The sequence below is a fragment of the Fragaria vesca genome, linkage group LG1, assembly GCF_000184155.1.
Source record: "Fragaria vesca subsp. vesca linkage group LG1, FraVesHawaii_1.0, whole genome shotgun sequence".
Lineage (NCBI taxonomy): Eukaryota > Viridiplantae > Streptophyta > Magnoliopsida > Rosales > Rosaceae > Fragaria > Fragaria vesca.
In genome coordinates, this window is record NC_020491.1 from 5,447,058 (window position 1) to 5,472,789 (window position 25,732).

Sequence of the window (25,732 nt, forward strand, 5' to 3'; positions counted from 1 at the left end):
AAATTAAATTTGGGGAAACATAAATATTTTATTTATTATTTTATTTTTGTCCACTCACTCTAACGTTATTAAATGTTTTCCCCTGGGTCCTTCGTTTTAAATTGCCCAGTCTGCAGAGTTCGGGTTGGATCTAATAGGAGACGAGGCATAGTCACCCGCATTTCTGCCAGTTTTCGCCAGTAGGTTACCTGTTCAACCTACTCGTGTTTTCTTGCTTCCGCTTGTGTTTAGTAGATCTGAATACTTTGGGATTATTGTATATTATGTGAGGTTCGGAAGTGTTGAATTAAGAGTGTAATATGAAATTTTCGAGTTAGGGTTGTCCATCTGCAAGGGAGATTTTCTTAATCTTTTCAGTAAATTTTCCTTGGAGGTGGTCCCCGCACGACTTACTCTGGGTTTCAGGGTGAAATTCGGGGTGGGTCGTGTCACTTGAACCATTGAAAAATCTCAAACCTTATTGAAACTCCTCCAAAAATTCCAAATTTTACTTTATTAAACTCCTCTCATGAAAATAAACTCAAAAACATAAAAAACTACCCCAAAAGGGCAGCGGCGGCCGGCATCCGAACTCCTGCGACCTCCAATGCTTCCCAAATTTTAGCACCATAATCCTCTCAACCCACACAACAACTTCTTTAACTAGCACAAACTCCAATTCTAAGCCTAACTAGGGTAATCGAACTAAACAATGAAATAAGCCCTGGAACTTCAATTATACATTTCTTCTTATCAAAATCGAATTGAGTCGATTCCTTTTGAGAGATTACTAACCTTGATGAGAGCTACAAGATGAGCCATGAATCACTAGCTATAGCGGCCGGATGAGCGAGTTCCGGCTACGAGACTCCCACAACGCAGTCGGCTTCCACATGTGCTTCCTCCCTCACGGCGGCGCTAGGGCGGCTCTCACCAGTTCAGGAAGAGAGCTGGGTTGATGGCCGACCGATTGGGACCGGTGCGGCCGTCTGTGGTGGCCGGACGGCGACAAACGGAGGTTGTGAATCCGGCGGGTCGGGGAAGGTTCGAGAGAGAGGAGAGAGAAGGGAGGGAGGGAGAGAGAGAGAGAGTGTGTGGGTGTTGGGATTCTCCACATCCTACCTGGTCCAGACTTAAACACCAAAAAATAAAGCCTTAAATTTTTTACCCATTTACCAACTAATGTTTACCCTTTTTATCTGATAACTTTTACATGTTATCTTCAATTTTAACGTATAGTATGTCTACGAATTCGTATTAACGTCATCTATGACCTCCTTTAAGAGATTTTCCCAAAATAATTTTCTTACAAAAAGTCAACCCCATGACCCTTATTGGTAAACAGTTACTCAACACGGTAAAAGACCAAATTAATACCAAAAGTAAATAACCGTAAAATAACTTAAGAACCGGGGTGTGACATCAAATTGCCAAACTCGTAATTCAAAAGCCACATATGAACCCCAGAGTAAAAAACCTCTTCCACTGCACTATGTTATAGTTCGATTCCAACGCAAGCTAAAGCAAAGAGCTTACCTTTTGCTTTGGCGGTCAATTCACCCTGATTGCAAAATACGACCCAAGTCCATACATAAACTGTAGCAATGAATCCATAATCAGATTGTCGGAGTGTCTGAAGGACCTGCAAAATTAAGATCAGTAGGAGGATCAATTGAAATCTGGATTTTTGTGGGGATTCTACTATCAAAAGTTCAGAATCACAACACCTACAAGATCGGAAAGAGATCAACAAAGATACGAAACTTAGCAGAGGTAAGCACACTTGGATGTAGATTTATAAGCCCTAACCAAAGACGTACAATCGAGCAATCCTTCAGATTTTGGCCGGATTTTGGAGATTCGAGAGAGATAGAGAGTCGAAGAGGAAAACCTGATTGGGTGAGAGAGACAAAGTGAGGAGGATTTCGGAGGTTCAAGAGAGCAAAGGATCAGGAAAGAGAGAGACAGAGAGAGATCTTGGGCGAGAGAGAGTGAGAAGAGCAACCCTTCTCAGAGAGATCGAGAGAAAGTGAAAGAAAGCTAGAAGTCTAGAGAGTCTATGGGAATGCAGACAATTCAAGGGTAAAATCGTCTTTTTATTGTCATTAGTAAACAGTAACTTATTGTGATGACAAATAGATATATAGTAAATTGATTGCTCTTGGTCCTATGTGAGCTTTTATTTTGGGCCTTTTTTGGTGTTGCTTTCTTTATTTCACATTTATTAAGCCACGAGTGGGACGGTAATGGAGCATTTTTGGCTCTCCAACGACACGTCGTTTTTCACGTTGACAATATCAGGAAAAACGACACGTCGTCCTTTCAAAAACTCCCTTAAACCCTACACAGCTTCTCCTTCGCAGTAAAGTATAGGGTTTTACTTGAGCTCAGCTCTTATCAACTCACTGCAAATACTAGGGTTTCACCATGGTTCCTTCTCTAATGGAATTCACAAATTCCCCAAACTCCGACCCCCAACCATCAATTCAAACAGTCATAGATGAAATCCACAAGGAAAACCCCAATTTCTCTCACTTGATTCAGCAATTCTACCACCCAATGCAATCCCGGCTCGACCCGTCTCTCGAATCCATCTGGGTCTACACCGCATTGACGTTTCGGAGCCGGAACCACCCGAAAGACGACATCTTTGACCGAATCTCCGCCGCGAAGGACCTGTTTCAGCTGCTCTCCTCCTGCTCCGCTCCCTGCGGCGGCGCAAAGAGCGCCGCGCTGCTCGCTCCGGTGGTGCGGTTGGTGCACGACGTCGTTTTGGAGTTGTTTAAGAGGGATTTGGGGTCGAAGAAAGAGAAGAAAACTTTGAAGGAGGTGAAGAGTTTGGTGGGAGTGATTCTGGGGTTTATAAATGTGTGTTGTTGTGATAGGGATTCGGGTTTGATTGATTCGGGTTCGGGTTGGTCTTTTTCGGGTTTGAGCTGTGTTTGGTTGAATAGAAATGAGGGTGTTGGGGATTTGTTGCCTTTGGTGAGTGAGGAGGTGATTGGTGGGGTTAAGGAGAGAGATGGGGATGTGAGTTACTTGGCCGGAGTTGTTATTGCAGAGGTGTTTCTGTTGAAAATGTGCTTGAATTGTAAAGGTGGGACTTCCAGGGAGGAGTTGGAGACAGAGTTGAGGACTTGGGCTGTTGGTTCCTTTACTGGGTTCCAGAGTGTTTACCTTTTCGGTTAGTATTGTTTTATCTGTGCATGATTTAGACAAATGTGTATTCGTAAATCAAGGTGTTTGTTTTATATCACAAAGGGTGTGATTCTGTCATGCTTGTATGAATCTGTTTGGTTTGTTTTTCGAGTACTGCATTCGTTGTGTCTAACTGAATGGTATTAATTTATGTTGCTCTCTGTTTAGTGTGCTTACTTTCTTGCTCTTTGTGTTGAGTAGAGGTCCTTTTGAGGATGCTGCTGGAGAAGACATTGCCTGTTACCTCCCTAGTCGTAAGTAACTAAGTACCCTCTGTTGAAATGTTTAGTTTTGATAGGACATTTTTCGTATTGTTTGTTTGAATATTTGTTTATTGATTCTACTCGTAGGAAATTAGATTATCTTTGTTTTGCTTTGAGATGATAGATATCACGGTGAATGATTATATGCAGAGTTCTGAAGATGAAGTTTTGTTGAGGAAAGTGCTGTATGATGTCATCATATTGGTTGAGTATTCTTTCCTTGATCCCAAGAAAGCAATTCACATAACCGCTGAGCACATGAAAATTATTGCCATGAGAAGATTGATTCTTGCCCATGAAGCAGTGAAGTATTTTAGGTGAGAAAAACCTACAACAAATATTGTTACATGTCCAGAAGAAGAAATGAAATGGATATTTCTTGTTGTAGTTGAAATTTTGATGATACCATTAATCAATTTATGGCTTGTTTCAGGGAGCGTGGTGATCAAAGGAGAAGCATCTCTTACACTACTGCATTTTCCAGTTCACAATTTTATTCTCAAATTGTTAAATGGGTAAAGAGTCAGATTCCTGTGGAGGATAGCTCAGTCAAATCAAAGGGATCCTCACCGAAAGCTCTTATAAGTAAGTAGCTCTTTTTAGTTTTTAATTCCCTTGGTAGCAAATCAGTTATGACATATTTACTAATGCTCTGTGCCCCTGTATAATATTGATCTCTTTCTCCAGAATGGCTTCTTAACCTTGAGCGTCAAGGCTTCTTAGTGTTTGGAGATAGCATCTTGAAGTATCATAGTCCTGATATGTCTGAACCACCAGCTTCGAAGTTAGACAGCGATGAAATGGATGATGGCCCTAGCTTTTACATTGATAACAAGAGGCTAGACGATTATACTGATGATGAAAGAGTTAATGAATACATAAGTACGGCATTTTTAACTGCTGCTAATACAATGACATCAGTGGAGAAAAGAGGGAAAAAATGGAAAGGGGAAAACAGTGAGAGTGAAGAGGAGAGTTCACTCTCTGATGAGGACTCAGAATGAGAAGAGTATGAGAAGATGAGAATCTGATGAGGACACAGAAGGACAATAGCACTATAATCTCAGGGATGCTGTCTGGATACTGTGCTCATGGTCTAAGAACTTGTATGAACGGCTAACTACTTGGTATTAAAAGTTTGTGTCTAACATTTCTTGTTGTTATGAGGCATGTACCATTTGCTTGTTGTTTGAAAGAAGCTTGTCAACAATTTGTTAAACACTTCCAATACATTTTATGGCTCTTTGTTCTTTTACAAAAGGGAAGAGCAATTGAATTATCTGCTCCAAAAGTAGCAGACCCTTTTACCATCGCTGTTCTTTTGCTCTGTGTAATTGAGTAATTTCATTTTGTTGGTTACGATTTGCGACCCAAAAGTCTTAGTCCTAGTCTTATGCAATCTCTTCCGTATTTTACCCTATCATTGTGGATTGGGCTGAGTGGTAAGTTACCTAATGTTATTGTAGTTATTGTACTTTGGGCCTTCTTTGGGCTCTTCCTTTGGGTTTAACCCTTTGGAACCATTAATGAAACATTTCATTAATTCCAAAAAAAAAAAAAAAAAAAAAAAATACTTCCGCATTTTAAAAGCTGCCAATATGCAGATACAGAGAACACAAAAATAAATGTGTAGCATCCACTGATTTCACTTCAATTCATGAGTCGATTACTATACATCTGTATGAATTACACTTGAAGCAATACCAAAAGTACATTATTTGTGTTTATTTTGGTTATTTTGTTAGACTTAGAATTTTATTTGTTAACAAATGCACAAACTTGGAGCGTGAGTATGGGCAATGGTTATTTGCATTGACATTATAACCACAGTTTGTACAGTTGTTGCATTTGGTTCTTTTACAAAGTGAGAGCAAATAAATTATCTGCTCCAAAAGTAAATTATCTTCTTTTACTCTTGGTGTTCTTTTGCTTTGAGTAATTTACATTTTACCGTGATTTGCAACTGAAAAGTCCTGGTCCTATTCATTTCTCTTCCGCATTGCATTTAAGAGCAGCATCAAAATTGGAAGATGACAATCAGGCCGTCTTCGAAGAGTTTCTTAGAAATAATGCAGTCAATTCACATACAGAGAACACAAACAGTAAACAAATGTGTTGCATTGACTGATTCACTTGTAATTCATTTGACTATATTACTACACATTTGTAAGATAAATTACACTCAAAGCAATACCAAATGTACATTCGTTCCCGTTATGCAACTACTTCTTTAGATTACAAAGAATAATAGGCACCAAAACAACAATCAAGCAAAGTCTCAAGTTTCTCTCTCAAATAACAAATAATGGCCTCAATTGTAAAATCCGTAAATCATATGCTAGAACACCGAACATCAACCATGAAAAACTTGTATTTAATTGTATGTGATCGTATCAGACTCAATATACCTATGACCATCATATTTTGTGATCGTATCTAGCTCAATACCTTTCTGATTCATATCAATCACCTTTTCGGCATTCACGACCATCTCCTCCTTACAAAGTGCATCGATCAACCAGGATATTGAAGGTGACAACATCCGGAAAGAAACCGCCGTAAGTGACAACATTCGGAAGGAAACCGTAAGTGACAACATTTAGGACGGTCATGCTTCATCAGTTCGTATGGGAGAGTACTATCCCACAAACTGTAAATTTAAATTAGTTTTGAATTGCTCTCGTGCCTCCGTTATTTGATATTGAGATTCTCTTTGCCTATCTGAGAGCTTTCTCCGCTCTCCCCGCACATGACAAGAACCACAGATGAGCAACAGATGAGCAGAAGCATTTCTCGAATCAACCAGGATATTGAAGGTGACAACATCCGGTGACAACATCCGGAAGGAAACAGTAAGTGACAGCATTTGGAGCTATACACCTACCGATGAGAGGAGCTTCAATGCTTCATCAGTTTGTATGATGAAGATACAAAAGACTACGTCATGCTGGTATCCTCTTTCTTCCATCTTCCTGAGTAAGAGACCAATTTGTTTATGTAAAGAGATGACTGCCGAAAAGAATTGTAATTTGACAAGGCATAGTCCAGATCTGATTGAAACTCACTTTCGGTAGATGGGTTTCTCTCGAATGAAACAAATCTACAAAATTGTTGAGGGGAGGACAAGAACAGAGCACACCTCTTGTGCCGCGCCTGAGGATCATCCTCGTCGGATCAAGAATTGAGTTTTGTTTTGGGATTGAGATGAGGTTTGATAAGATTGGGATGTGAGGTTGATAAGATTGGAGAGGGAGGCGGAGTGTTCTCAACTTCTCAACTAGGTCGTGTTCTTTTTTTTTTTATGGAATTATCTAGGTCTTGTCTTAAATAAGACATCTTCCCCGTCTTTTTCTGTTTGCTGTTTGGGCCTTTGGGCCAGTTTTGGGTGGTGTAGGTTTTACTTTTAGCAAAGGTTCTGTTTGTTTGGCCCAGTTATCGACATGTTTCGGCTCAAAAAAAACACGAGCCAATCTGTCCAATTTGTCTGTTCTCTCTGTTTTGTTTTCCTGTTGCTCGAGTTTGTTTTCTTTCATGTTCCAAGTATAGGCTCCTAGTTCAGAATCTTGTTTTGTTTGCTGTCCTTGGACAATTTTGCTCCAAATATCCGTTATACTGTTTCATGATGAATGAAGATTCAATTTGAACCACTATGACTACCTTGTGGTGGTTGGTCCATGCATCTCTTCAAAATTGGAAGATGACGATCACTCTCATCGAAGACGAGATGCAATCCATATTCCAAGGACAGTTTCATTGAGGGGATGAATACTGAAACATCATCTTTCGTCCAGTAACATAGGCGTCCAAGCTTCAGACCTGGGTTGTTCCTAAGCGGCAGTGCGGCACATCCTTTATGAACCAAACACCCCTACTGAAGTGGCTGCTGCTCGGTCACCACCTGACCCACAAACCCAAACCTGGACAACCAACCGAACCCACTTATCAGCTCCATAATAGACGTTTTACATGCTCTTTCGTTAGAAATTGGAAAATCATATCTATGAATCGGTCGTGTGCACATCCGCATGCTAGACTCGAACTAACATGCAAGTTGCAGCCTACCTTTTGAAATTACTGTTTCTCTTATCCAACTTTGAAGTCACGTCAAGAGCCTCAGTGTTGAGGATTTCATTCCCAACAAAAATGTGCGAGGCACTTCAGCACCTTCAACCTTTAGTTATGTCATTTGCACACTCCTGCAAGACAGAGAAAGATAGTAATATGTCCCATCTGCAGAAAAAGAAAACTTTATTTACCAAAGAGCTGCAGATAACACCATTTGAAAATCAAGAAGAACAACAGACAACAGATTTGATAAAACATGCAGCTCAGTTCAAAGTAGTTTATTGTTTAAGTAGATGGGACTTACATTTATGCATGCTGTAACTGTATCTGAAACATCAGCACTCTCACAAACCTCCGGTTGTTCATAGTTCATTACGAGGAACAGCGTTTAGAAGTCAATATAGCTGAACCTGCTATCTGGAATTCTGGACTCAGAGCTTCAAGTACCAGCATCACCAGAAGTCTTGACAGGAGCAAGTGCCATTCTTAAAATCATGAAACCGCTTGATGTCACGTACAATTATCTCCCTATTTGTGATGTCTGAGATGAGCTTCATAACATCATGGCAGTCCCCACATATGCGTAGATTTTTGAAAATACAAATAGTTTTTACAGGATCGGTGCTTAGGAGGGCATACGCAAGAACCAACCTTTCACTGTGATATTGGAGATGTATCTTTTTTTCTCGCTCGGTGATATCGTGGAGAACGTTCTCTGTGTCTGGTACATAACCAACTGAAGTCAGCATTACACTTGAAGCAATTCCGAAAGTACATTCGTTCGTGTTCCTGTTATGCAACAGTAGCACTGTGTACTTCCCTTTCGGTAGTAAATCAGTTATGACATATTTACTAATGCTCTGTATAATATTGATCTCTTTCTCCAGAATGGCTTCTTAACCTTGAGCGTCAAGGCTTCTTAGTGTTCGGAGATAGCATCTTGCATTGACATTATAACCACAGTTTGTACAGTTGTTGCATTTGTTGCATTTGGTTCTTCTTTTACAAAGTGGAAGAGCAAATATTATCTGCTCCAAAAGTAAATTATCTTCTTTTACAAGTCCTAGTCCTATTCATTTCTCTTCCGCATTGCATTTAAGAGCTGCATCAAAATTGGAAGATGACAATCAGTCCGTCTTAGAAGAGTTTCTTAGAAATAATGCAGCCAATTCACATACAGAGAACACAAACAGTAAACAAATGTGTTGCATCAACTGATTTCACTAGTAATTCATTTGACTCGATTACTACACATATGTAAGATAAATTACACTGAATGCAATACCAAATGTACATTCGTTCCCGTTATGCAACTACTTACAAACAATAATAGACACCAAAACAACAATCAAGCAAAGTCTCAAGTTTTCTCACTCAAATAACAAAAAAGGCCTCAATTGTAAAATCCGTAAAGCAATATGCTACAACACCGAACATCAACCATGAAAAACTTGTATTTAAGTGTGTGATCGTGTCAGGTTCAATACCTCTCTGAATCATCATATCAATCACTTTCATGACCATCATATTGTGTGTGCTCGTATCTGACTCAATACGATTCTGAATCATATCAATCACCTTTTCAGCTTTCAAGATCTCCTCCTTACAAATCTCCTCCTTACAAAGTGCATCGATCAACCAGGATATTAAAGGTGACAACATCAGGAAGGATACCGTAAGTGACAACATTTGGAGCTATACACCTACCGATGAGAGCTATGCTGTAGATGCTCTTGCTGTCTAACAAGGAAGGAGAAATTCCCCTTCACATCGCTGCGAGGAATGGTGATCATGAGATTGTGACATTGTGGAACCTCTCCTCCACTGGCCAAAATCTCGTCATAGGGTGGTCAGCAACAAGTTGAAGATATGTTGAAGACAACAAATGGAGAGGGAGACCCAGCCCCCTGCATCTTGCAGCGTGCTTCGATCAGTGGGAAGTGGTGGAGATTTTGAGCCAGGCGGGTCCTGATGTTTCTTACGGTCCTAATCACTCCGGGAGGACTCCTATCTTCTTCGCAACTGAGAGGGGACATCTCCTATCACTTCATGCAAGAGTTCTCTAGTTCCTTGAATTACCGGAGCATACGCCACAAGCTTTCACTTCTTGACTTTTTCCGAGCACAACATGAGAGAAACAATACATTAATCTTATTTTCAAGTGTAGTGCTCGATTTCACTTTGTTCACCTTCCGAGAAGAGGCCAACGCACCAGCATATTGCTGATCATTTAGGGCACGATTGTCTAGCAATGTCATGCATCTCTAGGTGTTTTGTCGAGAAAAGACCCTCCAGATGCGGCGTCCAACAGTTGGCGCTCCAAAGACACGGCTGTGCATGTTGTTTTGAAAGGGCATATGAACACACTTACAATATCATCGAGTAAATGATTGAGCGTGAGCATGAATTGATGTAGATTGGAGCTTCAATGCTTCATCAGTTCGTATGATGAAGATTCACAAAACTACGTCATGCTGGTATCCTCTTTCTTCCATCTTCCTGAGTAAGAGACCAATTTGTTTATGCAAAGAGATGACTGCCGAAAAGAATTGACACAGTGGCTAGTCCAGATCTGATTGAAACTCACTTTCGGTAGATGGGTTTCTCTCGAATGAAACAAAGCTATGAAATTGCTGAGGGGAAGACCAGAACAGAGCACACCTCTTGTGCCGTTTTATAAGATTGGAGAGGGAGGCGGAGCTTCCAATCTAGGTCTTGGGTTAAATATGATATCTTCCCCGTCTTTTTCTGTTTGCTGTTTGGGCCTTTGGGCCAGTTTGGTGGTGTATAGGTTTTATGTTTTGTCTTGAGTGCATCAGTTCAAGCGCAAAGGCCCAGTTATCGACATGTTTCGGCTTGAAAAATCTTGTATACACGATTTGTAATTACACAGTGGCTTTTTGTTCTTCTTTTACTTAATTAGCAGAAAACATAAAAAGACCCTTTAACTACTGATGTTCTTTTGCTAAGCGTGATGTACTAATTCACACTATACAACAATTTGCAACTCCAAAGTCTTAATCATATTCCTAATATGTGATACAGGCATCTATTTTCTTTTTTCTTTGGACAAGTTTGTGGTATCTTAAAGGTTCTGTAAGCCCAAAGAATTAATCTTTTGGCATTGCAGTCTGTCCTAGCCAGTGCCGGGGTTCGAACTTAGATTAGGGAGCATCTGCTTTCTAAACTAGGCAAAAACCACTATGACTACCATGCATCTCTTCAAAATTGGAAGATGACAATCAGACTCTCATCGAAGACAAGAGATGCAATCCATATTCCAAGGACAGTTTCATTGAGGGGATGAATACTGAAACATCATCTTTCGTCCAGTAACATAGGCGGTCCAAGCTTCAGACCTGGGTTGTTCCTAAGCGGCAGTGCGGCACATCCTTTATGAACCAAACACCCCTACTGAAGTGGCTGCTGCTCGGTCACCACCTGACTCACAAACCCAAACCTGGACCTGGACAACCAACCGAACCCACTTATCAGCCTCCATAATAGACATTTTACATGCTCTTTCGTTAGATCTTAAATTGGAAAATCATATCTATGAATCGGTCGTATGCACATCCGCATGCTAGACTCGAACTAACATGCAAGTTGCAGCCTACCTTTTTAAGTCACTGTATCTCTTATCCAACTTTGAAGTCACGTCATGAGCCTCAGTGTTGAGGATTTCATCCCCAACAAAAATGTGCGAGGCACTTCAGCACCTTCAACCTTCAGTTATGTCATTTGCTCACTCCTGCAAGACAGAGAAAGATAGTAATATGTCCCCTCTGCAGAAAAAGAAAAATTTGATACAAGATTGAAAGAAGAAAAGGAAAGGAAAATAAAGCAATTCCAGCATTTCATATACCAATGAGCTGCCGAGAGAAATTTCCTAACATTTGACATCTGCCTTTCTTCGAGCAACTGAAGAAGCAGCACCAAAGTTAATCCAGCAGATAACACAGAACGACAGCCAACAGATTTGATAAAACATGCAGCTCAGTTCAAAGTAGTTTAAGATGGGACATACTTTGATGCATGCTTTAACTGTATCTGAAACTTCAGCACTCTCACAAACCTCCTGCTGTTCATAGTCATTACGAGGAACAGCGTTTAGAAGTCAATATAGCTTAACCCCGCTATCTGGAATTCTGGACTCAGAGCTTCAAGTACCAGCATCACCAGGAGTCTTGACAGGAGCAAGTGCCATTCTTAAAATCATGAAACCGCTTGATGTCACGAACAATTATCTCCCTATTTGTGATGTCTGAGATGAGCTTTATAACATCATGGCAGTCCCCACATATGCGTAGATTTTTGAAAATACGAATAGTTTTTACAGGATCGGTGCTTAGGAGGGCATTTGCAAGAGCCAACTTTTCACTGTGATATTGGAGATGTTTCTTTTTTTCTCGCTGGGTGATATCCTGGAGAACGTTCTCTGTGTCTGGTACATAACCAACTGAAGACAGCTTTTCACCTAGTTCCTCCAATTTCAGATGGATTTCCTTGATTTTTGGATGCGAACCATCATGAGAGACAAAAGTGTGAACTTTTCCATCAACTTCAACCCAGCTACAACCAGGCTCCTTTTTAATACCCTGGCCGGACATTAATGTCCTGACTTTTCTAACATCGTCCCACCTACCTTTATTTGCATAGATATTTGACAACAATATATAAGTCGAATCCATCTCAGGTTCAAGCTCAAAAAGCTTTCCTGCAGCTGTTTCACCAAAATCCACATTTCCATACTTCTTACAAGCACCAAGAACAGTCTCCCAAATAATGGCATATGGTGTCAGTTTCATTGTCTCAATGAAGCTTTCAACCTCATCAAATTTCCCAGCACTACCAAGAATATCAACCATACAGGCATAATGCTCAATGGTAGGAGTGATCTGGAAAACTTTGCTAAGTAAGTTAAAGTGCTTTTTCCCTATCTTTTACATTGATAACAAAAGGCTAGGCGAACATACTGTAGATGAAAAAGTTAATGAATACATAAGTACGGCATTTTTAACTGCTGCTAATACAATGATATCAGTGGAGAAATAAAACGGAAAGGGGAAAACAGTGAGAGTGAAGAGGAGAGTTCACTCTCTGATGAGGACTCAGAATGAGAAAAGTATGAGAAGATGAGAATCTGATGAGGACACAGAAGGACAAGAGCACTATAATCTCAGGGATGCTGTCTGGATACTGTGCTCATGGTCTAAGAACTTATATGAACGGCTAACAACTTGGTATTAAAAGTTTGTGTCTAACATTTCTTCTTGTTATGAGGCATGTACCATTTGCTTATTGTTTGAAAGAAGCTTGTCAACAATTTGTTAAACAAAAGGGAAGAGCAATTGAATTATCTGCTCCAAAAGTAGCAGAATACCCTTTTACTATCGCTGTTCTTTTGCTTTGTGTAATTGAGTAATTTCATTTTCCCTACAAAAAAAAAAAAAGTAGTGATTTCATTTTGTTGGTTACGATATGCGACTCAAAAGTCTTAGTCCTAGTCTTATGCATTTCTCTTCCGCATTTTAAAAGCTGCCAATATGCAGATACAGAGAACACAAAAATAAATGTGTAGCATCGACAGATTTCACTTGCAATTCATGAGTCGATTACAATACATCTGTATGAATTACACTTGAAGCAATTCCGAAAGTACATTCGTTCGTGTTCCTGTTATGCAACAGTAGCACTGTGTACTTCCCTTTCGGTAGTAAATCAGTTATGACATATTTACTAATGCTCTGTATAATATTGATCTCTTTCTCCAGAATGGCTTCTTAACCTTGAGCATCAAAGCTTCTTAGTGTTTGGAGATAGCATATAACCACAGTTTGTACAGTTGTTGCATTTGGTTCTTCTTTTACAAAGTGGAAGAGCAAATAAATTATCCGCTCCAAAAGTATATTATCTTCTTTTACAAGTCCTAGTCCTATTCATTTCTCTTCCGCATTGCATTTAAGAGCTGCATCAAAATTGGAAGCTGACATCTTAGAAGAGTTTCTTAGAAATAATGCAGCCAATTCACATACAGAGAACACAAACAGTAAACAAATGTGTTGCATCGATTGATTTCACTTGTAATTCATTTGACTCGATTACTACACATTTGTAAGATAAATTACACTTAAAGCAATACCAAATGTACATTCGTTCCCGTTATGCAACTACTTACAAACAATAATAGACACCAAAACAACAATCAAGCGAAGTCTCAAGTTTTCTCACTCAAATAACAAATAAGGCCTCAACACCGAACATCAACCATGAAAAACTTGTATTTAGTTGTGTGTAATCGTATGGGGCTCAATACCTCTCTGAATCATCATATCAATCACTTTCATGACCATCATATTGTGTGTGATCGTATCTGACTCAATACAATTCTGAATCATATCAATCACCTTTTCGGCTTTCACGACCATCTCCTCCTTACGAAGTGGATCGATCAACCACCAAATTGAAAGTGACAACATCCGGAAGGAAACCGTAAGTGACAACATTTAGAGCTATACACCTACCGATGAGAGCTATGCAGGATTGGTGTCCTCAGATGCTATTGCTGTCTAACAAGGACGGAGAAATTCCCCTTCACAACGCTGCGAGGAATGCATCAACAAGTTGAAAATCTCGTCATAGGGGTGGTCAGCAACAAGTTGAAGATATGTTGAAAACTAAAAATGGACAGGGAGACCCAGCCCTGCATCTTGCAGCGCGCTTCGATCAGTGGGTGGTGGACTCCTATCTTCTTCGCAGCTGAGAGGGGACATCTCCTGTCACTTCATGCCAGAGTTCTCTAGTTCCTTGAATTACCGGATCATACGCCACAAGTTTGACTTCTTGACTTTTTCTGAGCATAATATGAGAGAAACAATGCATCAATCTTAGCCTTCATAAAAGTATTGGAGAAGGTTGTTCTCTTTAAATCTATGGGAGGGGCAAACTGCTGCAAGGGCTTTGAACCTCTCATAATAAGCACAAAATGTTTAATCAGGTCCTTGCTGAATTTTGATGATCTGCTTCCTCATTACCGTGATAAACCGCTAGCTTACTGCTAGCCGGCTGCACCATTGTCATACCACTGACTTATGAGGTTAACAAGGATGACCAAAGACACGGCTGTGTTTGTTGCTTTGAAAGGGATATGGACAAGCTTGACAATATTATCGAATAAATATTTGTTTATGCAAAGAGATGACTGCCGAAAAGAATTGACACAGTGGCTAGTCCAGATCTGATTGAAACTCACTTTCGGTAGATGGGTTTCTCTCGAACGAAACAAAGCTATGAAATAGTTGAGGGGAAGACCAGAACAGAGCACACCTCTTGTGCCGCGCCTGAGGATCATCCTCGTCGGATGATGAGGTTTGATAAGATTGGAGAGGGAGGCGGAGTTCTCAACTTCTCGTCTAGGTCTCGGCTTAAATAAGACATCTTCCCCGTCTTTTTCTGTTTGCTGTTTGGGCCTTTGGGCCAGTTTTGGTGGTGTAGGTTTTATGTTTGTCTTGAGTGCATGAGTTCAAGCGCAAAGGTTCGGTTTGTTTAGCCCAGTTATCGACTTGTTTCAGCTTGAAAAATATTGTATACACGATTTGTAATTACACTGGCTTTTTGTTCTTCTTTTACTCGATTAGCAGAAACTACTGATGTTCTTTTGCTAACCGTGATTGACTAATTCACACTTTACAACCATTAGCAACTCCAAAGTCTTAATCATATTCCTAATATGTGATACATGCTATTTTTTTTTTCTTTGGACAAGTTTGCAGTATCCTAAAGGTTATGTAAGCCCAAAAGATTAATCTCTTGGCATTGCAGTCTCTCCTGACCAGTGCCGGGGTTTGAACTTAGATTAGGGAGCACCTGCTTCCTAAACTAGGCAAGAACCACTCTGACTATCTTGCGGTGGTTGGTCCATGCATCTCTTCAAAATTGGAAGATGACAATCAGACTCTCATCGAAGACAAGAGATGCAATCCATATTCCAAGGACAGTTCCATTGAGGGGATGAATACTAAAACATCATCTTTCGTCCAGTAAAATAGACGGTCCTAGCTTCAGACCCGGGTTGTTCCAAAGCGGCAGTCCGGCACATCCTTTATGAACCAAACACCCCTACTGAAGTGGCTGCTGCTCGGTCACCACCTGACTCACAAACCCAAACCTGGACCTGGACAACCAACCGAACCCACTTATCAGCCTCCATAATAGACATTTTACATGCTCTTTCGTTAGATCTTAAATTGGAAAATTATATCTATGAATCGGTCATGTGCACATCCGCATGCTAGACTCGAACTAACATGCAAGTTACAGCCTACCTTTTTAAGTCACTGTATCTCTTATCCAACTTTGAAGTCACGTCATGAGCCTCAGTGTTGAGGATTTCATCCCCAACAAAAATGTGCGAGGCACACTTCAGCACCTTCAACCTTCAGTTATGTCATTTGCTCACTCCTGCAAGACAGAGAAGATAGTAACATGTCCCCTCTGCAGAAAAAGAAAACTTTGATACAAGATTGAAAGAAGAAAAGGAAAGGAAAATAAAGCAATTCCAGCATTTCATATACCAATGAGCTGCCGAGAGAAATTTCCGAACATTTGACATCTGCCTTTCTTCGAGCAACTGAAGAAGCAGCACCAAAGTTAATACAGCAGATAACACATTTGAAAATCAGGAAGAATGACAGCCAACAGATTTGATAAAACATGCAGCTCAGTTCAAAGTAGTTTAAGATGGGACATACTTTTATGCATGCTTTAACTGTATCTGAAACTTCAGCACTCTCACAAACCTCCTGTTGTTCATAGTTCATTACGAGGAACAGCGTTTAGAAGTCAATATAGCTTAACCCCGCTATCTGGAATTCTGGACTCAGAGCTTCAAGTACCAGCATCACCAGGAGTCTTGACAGGAGCAAGTGCCATTCTTAAAATCATGAAACCGCTTGATGTCACGAACAATTATCTCCCTATTTGTGATGTCTGAGATGAGCTTCATAACATCATGGCAGTCCCCACATATGCGTAGATTTTTGAAAATATGAATAGTTTTTACAGGATCGGTGCTTAGGAGGGCATACGCAAGAGCCAACCTTTCACTGTGATATTGGAGATGTTCCTTTTTTTCTCGCTCGGTGATATCGTGGAGAACGTTCTCTGTGTCTGGTACATAACCAACTGAAGTCAGCTTTTCACCTAGTTCCTCCAATTTCAGATGGATTTCCTTGATTTTTGGATGCGAACCATCATGAGAGACAAAAGTGTGAACTTTTCCATCAACTTCAACCCAGCTACAACCAGGCTCCTTTTTAATACCCTGGCTGGACATTAATGTCCTGACTTTTCTAACATCGTCCCACCTACCTTTATTTGCATAGATATTTGACAGCAATATATAAGTCGAACCCATCTCAGGTTCAAGCTCAAAAAGCTTTCCTGCAGCTGTTTCACCAAAATCCACATTTCCATACTTCTTACAAGCTCCAAGAACAGTCTCCCAAATAATGGCATATGGTGTCAGTTTCATTGTCTCAATGAAGCTTTCAACCTCATCAAATTTCCCAGCACTACCAAGAATATCAACCATACAAGCATAATGCTCAATGGTAGGAATGATCTGGAAAACTTTGCTAAGTGAGTCAAAGTGCTTTTTCCCTTCTTCGACCAAACCCAGGTGACTACAAGCTGAAAGAACACCGATGAAAGTGATCTCATCTGGCACGGCGCCTTCGTCTAACATTATCGAAAAAGCTTCCAGAGCCTTCTCGCCTTGGCCATATTGAGAGTATCCACAAATCATGATGTTCCATGAGACTGTATCCCTAGAAGCCAAAGCCTCAAATGTACCCTCAGCATCAGCTATGCATCCACACTTTGCATACATATCAACTAGTGCACTCCCAACAAACAAATCTTCTAAATGCCCTGACTTAATTGCCATCGAATGGAGCTGCCGCCCATTTTCCAGCATAGCTATACGGGAGCAAGCACTCAAACAGCCCGCAAGAGTAAACTCATTTGGCTTCACTCCTTCTTGTTGCATCTGACTGAAAGAAGCAACAGCTTTCTCTGCTTGATCACTCTGTACATAACCAGTAATGATGACTGTCCAAGAGAAGAGATCTCGATTACTCAATCTACTGAAAGCTATAACAGCATCATCTAGTAACCTGCTTTTGGCATACATGTCAATGAGAGCCGTCCCAACAAAGTCATTATCATGGAGGCTTGTTTTGATAATATGGGAATGCACTTGTTTCCCGAGGTCTGCATCCAAGAGGCTAGAACAGGATCTTAAAATACTGATGAAGGAGTACATGTTGGGCTTGCGACCTTCAGCGAGCATTTGGTGGAACACTCTTGGACCTAGGTCGTGTGCTCCTGATAGAAGGGCATTCCATGAAATCAGATCATGTTCTGTCATTGCCTCAAAAACCTGAGCACCATTTTTCACACATCCAATTTTCATATACATTGTGATTAGAGCATTGCTGACTGGAAGATCAGATTCATAGCCATATTTCCATATAAGAGTATGGATGCTCTCACCAAAGCGGAGGTCACCAAGATCAGTGGCAGCACTAATGATACTAGAAAGGGTAAATTGGTTCGGTGAGATGCCTGTGCTTATCATTGAATGAAATAGTCGAGCCATTTCCTGGTATTGCCCTTGTTGATCAAGGCAAGTGATAATTGCGCTCCAGGCCACTACATCAGGATCTTTAATTGTCCTGAATACTTTTACCGCATCAATTGCCATTCGACACTTGGAATACATATCGACAAGACTGCAACCCAGAAATTCATCAACCTCAAACCCAACCTTGACAACCAAAGAATGCACAACCCGACCTGCTCTCAAATTTTCTACATTTGCACAACCTTTGAGGACAGTAGACAAGGTGAACTTATTTAACCTCATATCTAATTCCGTCATTTTGCAGAACAATTTCAGAACTTGGTTTCCATTACCTTCCTGAGCATACCCATTTAGCAAGGCATTCCATGATACAACATTCTGCTCAGGCATACAAAATAACACTTTATTGGCAAGTTCCAGCTGACCACATTTTGCATAAAGATCAACGAGAGCAGACCCAACAAAATCATCCGAGAAGAACCCCGCTTTCACTGCTTCTGCATGCAACTGTTTTCCAAAGCCTAAATCTAAGCACAAAGAACACGCTTTCAAACCAGTAGCCAAGGAAAAGTCATTTGCTCTTGTATCATCTTTCTTCATCTCACAGAACAAATTAACAGCATCGACACCCAAACCTTTGACCACAAACCCATGAATCAAAGTAGTCCACGACACAACATCTCGATCAGGCATCTCACCAAGCACTTTGCGGGCATACAGAGAATCCCCACATTTCGAGTAAACATTAACCAACGAAACCCACAAATGCATATCCGGGTGTATCCCATTCTTTATCACCTGCCCGTGAATAGCCTTCCCCTCATTCAAAGCCCCTTGTGAAGCACATGTTCTAAGCATCCCAGAATACTGTATAAGCCTCTTCTTCCCATCCCAAACTAAAGACCTGGCTTTCACATTGCCTCCAACTATTCCCTGATCACCCACATTCCTATTATCTAATCCTACCTGATGAACCCTTTCCTCCGAGTTTCGGGCATGCTTTTGAGTCACATCACTGATTGGATTCGACTCGACAACATTCACCACAGCACAAGAACATGACTTTAATCTAGACAGCAACAATGACCTGACACTGGGACTAATCTTGCTATGCAATCCAACTGAATAAGTAGTGGGTCTCTGGCAAATTGGCAATAACCGGGCTCCAAAACCCGGTGACACTCCCAGAACAATTAGGTCACATTCCATCTATTTCAAACAGCGTTCTAATCAATCAAATGCATCAAAGAACAAAACTTTAACACACCCACCAAAAGCAAAACGCTACCCATTAAACACCTAATCAACCTGAACTGAATTACAGATTAAACACAACAAACTTTCGACAAAAGAAAACAACTTTACTGTATTCACTTACAAATGCGACGGCGGCAACGGCGGTTTGCAGGTGGTGCTTTCTTCTGGCAACTTCTGTAATGTTTTACACTGAATAAGATAAGGTGTAAAAAAAGAAAGTTTGACAGCGTTTATGCCACAAGCTTTTACTGATAACTAACAATAGGCCTGCCCGTAGGGTATCCCTGCTCAAATTTCGCGAATGTTGTAGCGTAAAAGAAGACAAGACTGATAATCGTAGAAGCTTCTGGGATCACTCCCATGAAAGTTATTAAAGCAAATCCACACCTTCTTCTCCCCCTGCTCCATTTTCACAACAAAAACATAGCAAACAAACTATGGCTGACGTCAGCCTATTTGGGCACCCATTCAGGCGATTCCTATGGAGTCCTCAGCACTGGTCTGGCTCCACAGCTCTCATGGACTGGCTTGAATCACCAACTGCCCATATATTCAAGTTCAATGTTCCAGGTACAGTGATCATAAACTTCAAGTCTTTTAACTCTAATGGGTTTTAACTTTTAAGGTAAATGGACTGAAGGAAGTATATATATGTCATAAAAGGTTTTAGGAAGGAAGAGATAAAGGTGCAGATAGAAGAAGGGAACATTTTGCAGATAAAAGGGGAAGGTGGGAAAGAGGAAGCCAATGCAAAAGACACTGTTTGGCACGTGGCGGAGAGAGGGACTGCCGGGAAATCAGTAGCTGAGTTTTATCGGGAAATTGAGTTGCCGGAAAATGTGAAGGTGGATCAGATTAAAGCTCAGGTGGAGAATGGTGTGCTCACCATTCTTGTCCCAAAAGATGCCACCCCTAAACCATCTAGAGTGCGAAATATCAATATTACTAGCAAGCTCTAAGTTGAGCTCTAACGTGTCACCTACCTAGCTACCTAGTTGCTGCTGAGAACATACATATTTGTATTGTGCTACTGCTAGAACATGTAATAATCAAATAAACATGAATACTAAGTTAAGTTTCATTGTCCATACAAGATAAATTCTGTGGGTTTAGCATTAGGACCAATGTTTAGGGAAAATGGAGATGATTGATGCTAATGAAGAAGAGATTTTCTTTGTAGTTTACCCACTCGTTTCTCTTATACGGATAACAGTTACGGGTTTGTTACTATCAATAACATTCATAAGCCAATTGAGCCAAATACGTTTCATTGTGTTCAAAGATTGATATGAATTTTAACTAGAGTTGAAAACAGTCATTCATTTTGAGTTATGTATGTATTATTTGGATGGTCATTCATTTTGAGTTATGTATGTATTATTTGGATGGTCATTTAACTGAAATTTTTCTCGAAGTTTTTTTTAGAAGAGAAATTTTTCTCAGAGTTGAGTTAAGCGAATATGATCTTGGTTGTTGTTTAGACTTTAGACGCATGTTAACTAGCGGCAGTTGACTCTATGGATTCCCCTCATGAAGGGCAACAACTATGGACGTGCACTTTGTGCACCCATGCGCAGCACAATGATCATTATAAAACTGGAAATGACAGTTGAAAAGGGCAGAGAAGGAAGATCATGGATGAATGAATGGGAAGGTGTCCCCCTCTCTATTATTGATTTCTCGTCATCATAAAATAAAAATTCAAATCCTCCAATGTGTTTATAGAATATACAGACAGACAGAGACAGCTCAAAGGAATGATTTTCCATTATGAGTGACTACAAAAGAATGAAGGAAGTCTCCTCCCCAACCTATATAATATGAGACATGGTATGATATATTCTTCCCCTTCTGTATCTACAACCGCCCCTCCATCCAGCCGCGCTTGCGCTCTTCTACCCTTCCTTCTTAAACAATAAAAAATACTGAACAAAGAACTAAAAAATGAAGCAACTTCTGAATCACATTCACAGCTGGATCAATCACCTTGCAATTATTTCCATTTGAATCCTTTCCTTCCTACCATGTTATAATCCGAGCGAAACACGGGTCTTGATTGGTTTTAGCTTCAGACCCATGCTTTCCGGGGAGAGAAGCTCCGGGGAGATGCATGATGGGCTGAGTGGGCTCCTAGGGCTCTCGCTGAAATGACACGGTCTGTACAGACCATACCCCATGAAGAAGTACTCCATGGGTATCAACATTGCATGTGGCTGCTCCTCTGTGACCATCGATCCACAAGCCTGGACCTGCGCCACCAACAACAAAACCCAGCCACAACATTAAGCATGTTCTTCCACTCTGCATATCTACACAGACATAAATTATTGCTAGAATGAAATAAAGAAACAAGTTGCCACATACCTCTACTAAGGCACTATATCTTCTATCCAACTTTGAGGTCATGTGGAGAGCCTCAGAGTGGAAAGGAGAGCTATCCCCAACAAAAATGAGAGTACGACACCTTAGTGACTTCAATCCTTCAGTTATGTCCGGTCTCCTGTAAGTCAGAAAGTTGACATTCCATACATTCAACTATTTTTCCATTTCTCTCTGTCAAGGGAAGAAACAGAAGCAGAAAGAAAAAAAAAAAACAAATTCAGCAGTGTGTTTACCGGTTAATTGCTTGAAGAAATCTCCAAACATTTGAGCTCTGCCTCTCTTCCAACAACTGAAGAAGCAAACATGCCAAGTAAATCAAAGAGGTAATAGCATTGGAACGTCAGCCAGGAGACAATCAAATTCCACCAAATGTAGAGTTCAAGTAGAGGAGGTTTAAATTAGCTGAAGCACTTACTTTTCTGCAAGCTTGAACTATATCCGACTCTGGAACTTCAGCACTACCGCGCACCTCCTGTTAAGATGTATAGCATACTCATTACTCAATCTACAGAAGGTAATAGAAGAATAAAAGACACAATGTCAGAGTGCAACAATACCTTACTGAAGTAACGCTGAAGCAAACACTCCTTTAGCAAACCACACATGCCATAGAAATATAGCATATTTGATATGACCTGAAGATTACAAGTAATCATAAGTATGACATTTGAACTTCACATCTTCTAAAAATAATGATAATAACAGCTAGGTTAGGAAAGATACCTTATTATAAAACCATTCAGTCCAAGATGGTGCTCTGCATAATGGGGATACAAGTATCAAACCAAGAACGCGTTCCCTATATTTCATCTGTGGCACAAACCTTGATCAATAAACTAAGATAGAAGTATTTAAAACCACAAATACCAGAGTTGAAGGAGAACCTACAGCAAATAGGGAAAGGATATAAGCACCCGCTGTCACTCCCATGCACATAACTGCACCAAGCCTGAGAAAGGAGAATTTTGTACAATTAGAAACTAGTTATTGTGAAACCTCACATCAGAGAAAGAAAAATAAAACACATGATTACGCTTCATGGCAACCATTACTAACATCAGAAGTCTTGAAAACAGCAAGAAAGAAATACTGAAAACTTTCAACCTTAATAAACGAAGAGACAGTGGTAATCATTACCCAAAAAAGTTTAGAACCTCAAGGATCTGGTCTGCCAAGTCATCAGCAGAAGGCACAGGATCATCAACACTAATCGAAGCAGCTCCTAACTGCAAGAACTCTTGTAAGAGTTCCCAAAGAGAAACTATGTGAATAATAGCATTCAGTAGCATAAAAGCATTCTTCAAAGAAAATAATATGATACAAGAAAGATTTGAAATAGAAATGCACTCAAAGGGAAACTATACAGACCTCATGACCAGGAGGACTAATATGGTATATGCAGAAGTTGTGGAGCAGCAAAGAAGCTGCTTCGGGACAAAAGAATAACCCTTGGAAACAAGACATATCTGCTTATTCAAAAGAAAACAGGTGAGTTAGGATTAGCAAATATAATTGACTATGAAAATAATTTGCAAAAGTATATAAGGCACTTACGATTTAGAGCTAAATCAGGATACGTGATAAGTGCAGGCTTATCTTGGTCTCCATACACTATAACGGACACAGAACCACAGCCAGTTCGAATAAAATGTTCCTGAGAATAAAAAATTGAAAAAAATAAAATTATGATATGAACAGATTAAAAAATCGCAAGATAAGAAACAATAGGCATGCAGATGAAATCAAAGCTTTTTCCCTTTCTTTTTTTTTTTGTCTTCTTTTTTTTTTTTCTATAAAGGTACATTAATTTTCAAAGCAATCACAAAGCTACAAACTGTTCTACTACCATGATAATTTGTTATACCATATTGCCTTTATTTAGGACCTAGGAGATATCTGGCCTGTCTCAACTACAATGTCCAAGTAATAGAGGGAAATCCAGGAACACAACTTTTCCAGATAACTTTATTCCCTACAGAGCTTGCCATGTGCACTTAAAACTTTTTCAGGGAATTCAGTCTCAAATCACATCTCACTAACATAAACTTTGTTTAAATAGGTGAAACAAATAAGTGGTATTGGATATCAATCATTTTGATCTTAAAAAAATAAAGTAATGACAGTTAAAAAGACAAGCATAGAATCTAATTTCATTAAAGAAGAAATTGACCAACTAATCAGGAACAATAAAAATGACAAGTTAAAGTGACAGCTAGATTTGATGATAGAATTGAGAAATAAGACAAAGAAAGGTATCACTTTGGTTTCGTCAATAGACTGTTATGCACTTAAGAATAAACCCAATGGAACCAACTTCCTTTCAACAAAGAACACCACACAGCAAGGAAAGAATCAACAAAGAAACAAACAGTAAACCAAAACATAAAAAAACTGAAAAAGAAAAGTTAAAAACCTTCAATACCCAGTTGACATTGGATTCCAAGGAAATCAACAAAGGGTCTATATCGATACTTCATACGCTAGATAATCCAATTATCCCAAAATTCAACCATTTCACATAAAAACTCATAAACTCGAATAAACTGAAACAAGATTAAAATAAAAGAAGAATGGAAATACAAACTTCACCATTGCAACAGGTCAGCGAGAATGCAAATTACGCAAAAAGATGTTTACATATCCCCAACACCCCAAATGAACAAATTCATACGCAAAGGGGAAGATTTAATATATCCCTAACCGCAACATTTTAAAAAGGAATACAGTCAAATTTAGCGGAAACATGAACTGCTATATACAGATCCACAAATTAAGTTCTAGCTAAACCCATCTCCCGAACATATCAAAAATCCAAATGCTCAAGCCACACAAACTTGAGCTGAACAAACAACCCAGAATACAAAATGTGGGTTCCCTATATATCTCAGCAACCAATCACATAACAAGCTCCCAATTCAAAAACACCATCACACATTCACCAAAACTAAAACCCAGCAAGAAAAACAAAATCCACATTCTGCAAACATTAACTAAAACCATTCAGACCCAGAATGCCAAACAGCTTCATACAACACTGAGCTCCAAAACCCAATAATTTAAGCAACAGAAACTTCACAGAAGCAAAAACACAAAACCCAACAAGAGAAAATGAATAAAAATCCAATCTTGAAGTTAAAGGTCGAACCTTTCCACCGAGATAGATCTTCTCCATATCAAGGGAGACGGCGTCGATTGATTCAGCCATAGCCAAGCTCTCTCTTCCCGTCTCCCAAACACAGCCCTCTTCTCTCTCCTCTCTAGAACTCTCTCTCTCTCTCTCTTCAAGAAATGTAGGCCTCTGCCTTCTGCTGTGGCTTATATACAAAGCAATTGTTTCTCACTTTCTCTCTCTCTACAATTTAAAAAAAATAAAAATTAACCCAATAAATATAACCTGCGGTTAACCACCACCGACGCAGTTGTTTTTTCACCAACTGTAAAAAGTTAAAAGCCCCTAACTACTAGCCCCAAAACGGCGCCGTTTGGGTCACAGCCGTTATTGGATTCACCGGCGGATTTACCGTAATTGGCTGAGAAAGTTCTGACGGCACCGGAATTACGGTTCGGTGGTTTATTTGACTTTAAAGGGAATGATAGTGGCAACCCTCCCCCCATATCATTGTGGTTTGACTAAAAGTGCTTGCTGTCCTACTGACGTGTAGGGTTATCAGTGGATGAGGCTTTTTCTGGAAGGGTCCTACTGTGGGACATGTGGCCTACTTTGAAGGTACAATATACTCCTCTGGTTTGCTTGCCTTTGATCTAACTCAATGATTAATCATACCATCCTAATCATGATTTGGTGCCAAATATGATGTCTATTACATCTTTTTGCATTGTCTGAACTTGGTCCTGTTGTGGGTGAAATTTGTATTTAATTCAGGGTAGACAATAGAAAAAGGAAAGTTTTTGAATTTGGTCGTTTTTTTTATAATAAACAATT

At 39.9% G+C, this 25,732-nt stretch overlaps 5 protein-coding genes and 1 non-coding gene across 6 annotated transcripts; 2 read left to right on the forward strand and 4 right to left on the reverse strand.

Annotated features, from left to right (window-relative positions):
* Window positions 1-2,457: 2,457 nt before the first annotated feature.
* Window positions 2,458-4,703, forward strand: LOC101312667. The gene is made up of 5 exons (XM_004287480.1): window positions 2,458-3,163; window positions 3,379-3,431; window positions 3,591-3,757; window positions 3,874-4,025; window positions 4,128-4,703. The coding sequence occupies exons 1-5, from the start codon at window positions 2,539-2,541 to the stop codon at window positions 4,442-4,444; spliced, it is 1,314 nt and encodes a 437-aa protein (XP_004287528.1). The 5' UTR covers window positions 2,458-2,538; the 3' UTR covers window positions 4,445-4,703.
* Window positions 4,704-8,336: 3,633 nt separating this feature from the next.
* On the reverse strand, window positions 8,337-10,146 carry LOC101312959. The gene is made up of 2 exons (XR_183691.1): window positions 8,993-10,146; window positions 8,337-8,607 (listed from the first exon to the last, which is right to left on the reverse strand). It is a non-coding gene; the product is annotated as an uncharacterized LOC101312959 (transcript).
* Window positions 10,147-11,680: 1,534 nt separating this feature from the next.
* Window positions 11,681-12,373, reverse strand: LOC101314028 (pentatricopeptide repeat-containing protein At3g24000, mitochondrial-like). Its single transcript, XM_004288873.1, has one exon. It carries the CDS (start codon window positions 12,371-12,373, stop codon window positions 11,681-11,683), a length of 693 nt encoding a protein of 230 aa, XP_004288921.1.
* A 4,031-nt stretch (window positions 12,374-16,404) lies between these two features.
* Window positions 16,405-19,359, reverse strand: LOC101314319 (putative pentatricopeptide repeat-containing protein At5g09950-like). The gene has a single exon (XM_004288874.1). It carries the CDS (start codon window positions 19,357-19,359, stop codon window positions 16,405-16,407), a length of 2,955 nt encoding a protein of 984 aa, XP_004288922.1.
* A 402-nt stretch (window positions 19,360-19,761) lies between these two features.
* Window positions 19,762-20,594, forward strand: LOC101313245 (15.7 kDa heat shock protein, peroxisomal-like). Its single transcript, XM_004287481.1, has 2 exons — window positions 19,762-19,977; window positions 20,071-20,594. The coding sequence occupies exons 1-2, from the start codon at window positions 19,845-19,847 to the stop codon at window positions 20,364-20,366; spliced, it is 429 nt and encodes a 142-aa protein (XP_004287529.1). The 5' UTR covers window positions 19,762-19,844; the 3' UTR covers window positions 20,367-20,594.
* A 452-nt stretch (window positions 20,595-21,046) lies between these two features.
* Window positions 21,047-25,063, reverse strand: LOC101313545 (pollen-specific protein SF21-like). The gene is made up of 11 exons (XM_004287482.1): window positions 24,935-25,063; window positions 23,344-23,443; window positions 23,158-23,255; window positions 22,927-23,015; window positions 22,678-22,738; window positions 22,513-22,599; window positions 22,347-22,424; window positions 22,205-22,261; window positions 22,023-22,078; window positions 21,772-21,907; window positions 21,047-21,656 (listed from the first exon to the last, which is right to left on the reverse strand). The coding sequence occupies exons 1-11, from the start codon at window positions 24,992-24,994 to the stop codon at window positions 21,435-21,437; spliced, it is 1,044 nt and encodes a 347-aa protein (XP_004287530.1). The 5' UTR covers window positions 24,995-25,063; the 3' UTR covers window positions 21,047-21,434.
* Window positions 25,064-25,732: the final 669 nt, after the last annotated feature.

What these genes read in the sequence shown, in the direction of transcription:
- LOC101313245 (XM_004287481.1), top strand. Translation starts at nt 19,845, where the DNA reads ATGGCTGACGTCAGCCTATTTGGGCACCCATTCAGGCGATTCCTATGG. An exon ending in ATTCAAGTTCAATGTTCCAG is followed by an intron (nt 19,978 to 20,070) that starts GTACAGTGATCA and finishes ATGTCATAAAAG; the next exon opens with GTTTTAGGAAGGAAGAGATA.
- LOC101313545 (XM_004287482.1), bottom strand. Translation starts at nt 24,994, where the DNA reads ATGGCTGAATCAATCGACGCCGTCTCCCTTGATATGGAGAAGATCTAT. An exon ending in TTAGTCCTCCTGGTCATGAG is followed by an intron (nt 23,016 to 23,157) that starts GTCTGTATAGTT and finishes GAGTTCTTGCAG; the next exon opens with TTAGGAGCTGCTTCGATTAG. An exon ending in TTCAGCGTTACTTCAGTAAG is followed by an intron (nt 22,262 to 22,346) that starts GTATTGTTGCAC and finishes ACATCTTAACAG; the next exon opens with GAGGTGCGCGGTAGTGCTGA.
- LOC101314028 (XM_004288873.1), bottom strand. Translation starts at nt 12,373, where the DNA reads ATGGTTGATATTCTTGGTAGTGCTGGGAAATTTGATGAGGTTGAAAGC.
- LOC101312667 (XM_004287480.1), top strand. Translation starts at nt 2,539, where the DNA reads ATGCAATCCCGGCTCGACCCGTCTCTCGAATCCATCTGGGTCTACACC. An exon ending in CCAGAGTGTTTACCTTTTCG is followed by an intron (nt 3,164 to 3,378) that starts GTTAGTATTGTT and finishes TGTGTTGAGTAG; the next exon opens with AGGTCCTTTTGAGGATGCTG. An exon ending in GAAGCAGTGAAGTATTTTAG is followed by an intron (nt 3,758 to 3,873) that starts GTGAGAAAAACC and finishes GGCTTGTTTCAG; the next exon opens with GGAGCGTGGTGATCAAAGGA.
- LOC101314319 (XM_004288874.1), bottom strand. Translation starts at nt 19,359, where the DNA reads ATGGAATGTGACCTAATTGTTCTGGGAGTGTCACCGGGTTTTGGAGCC.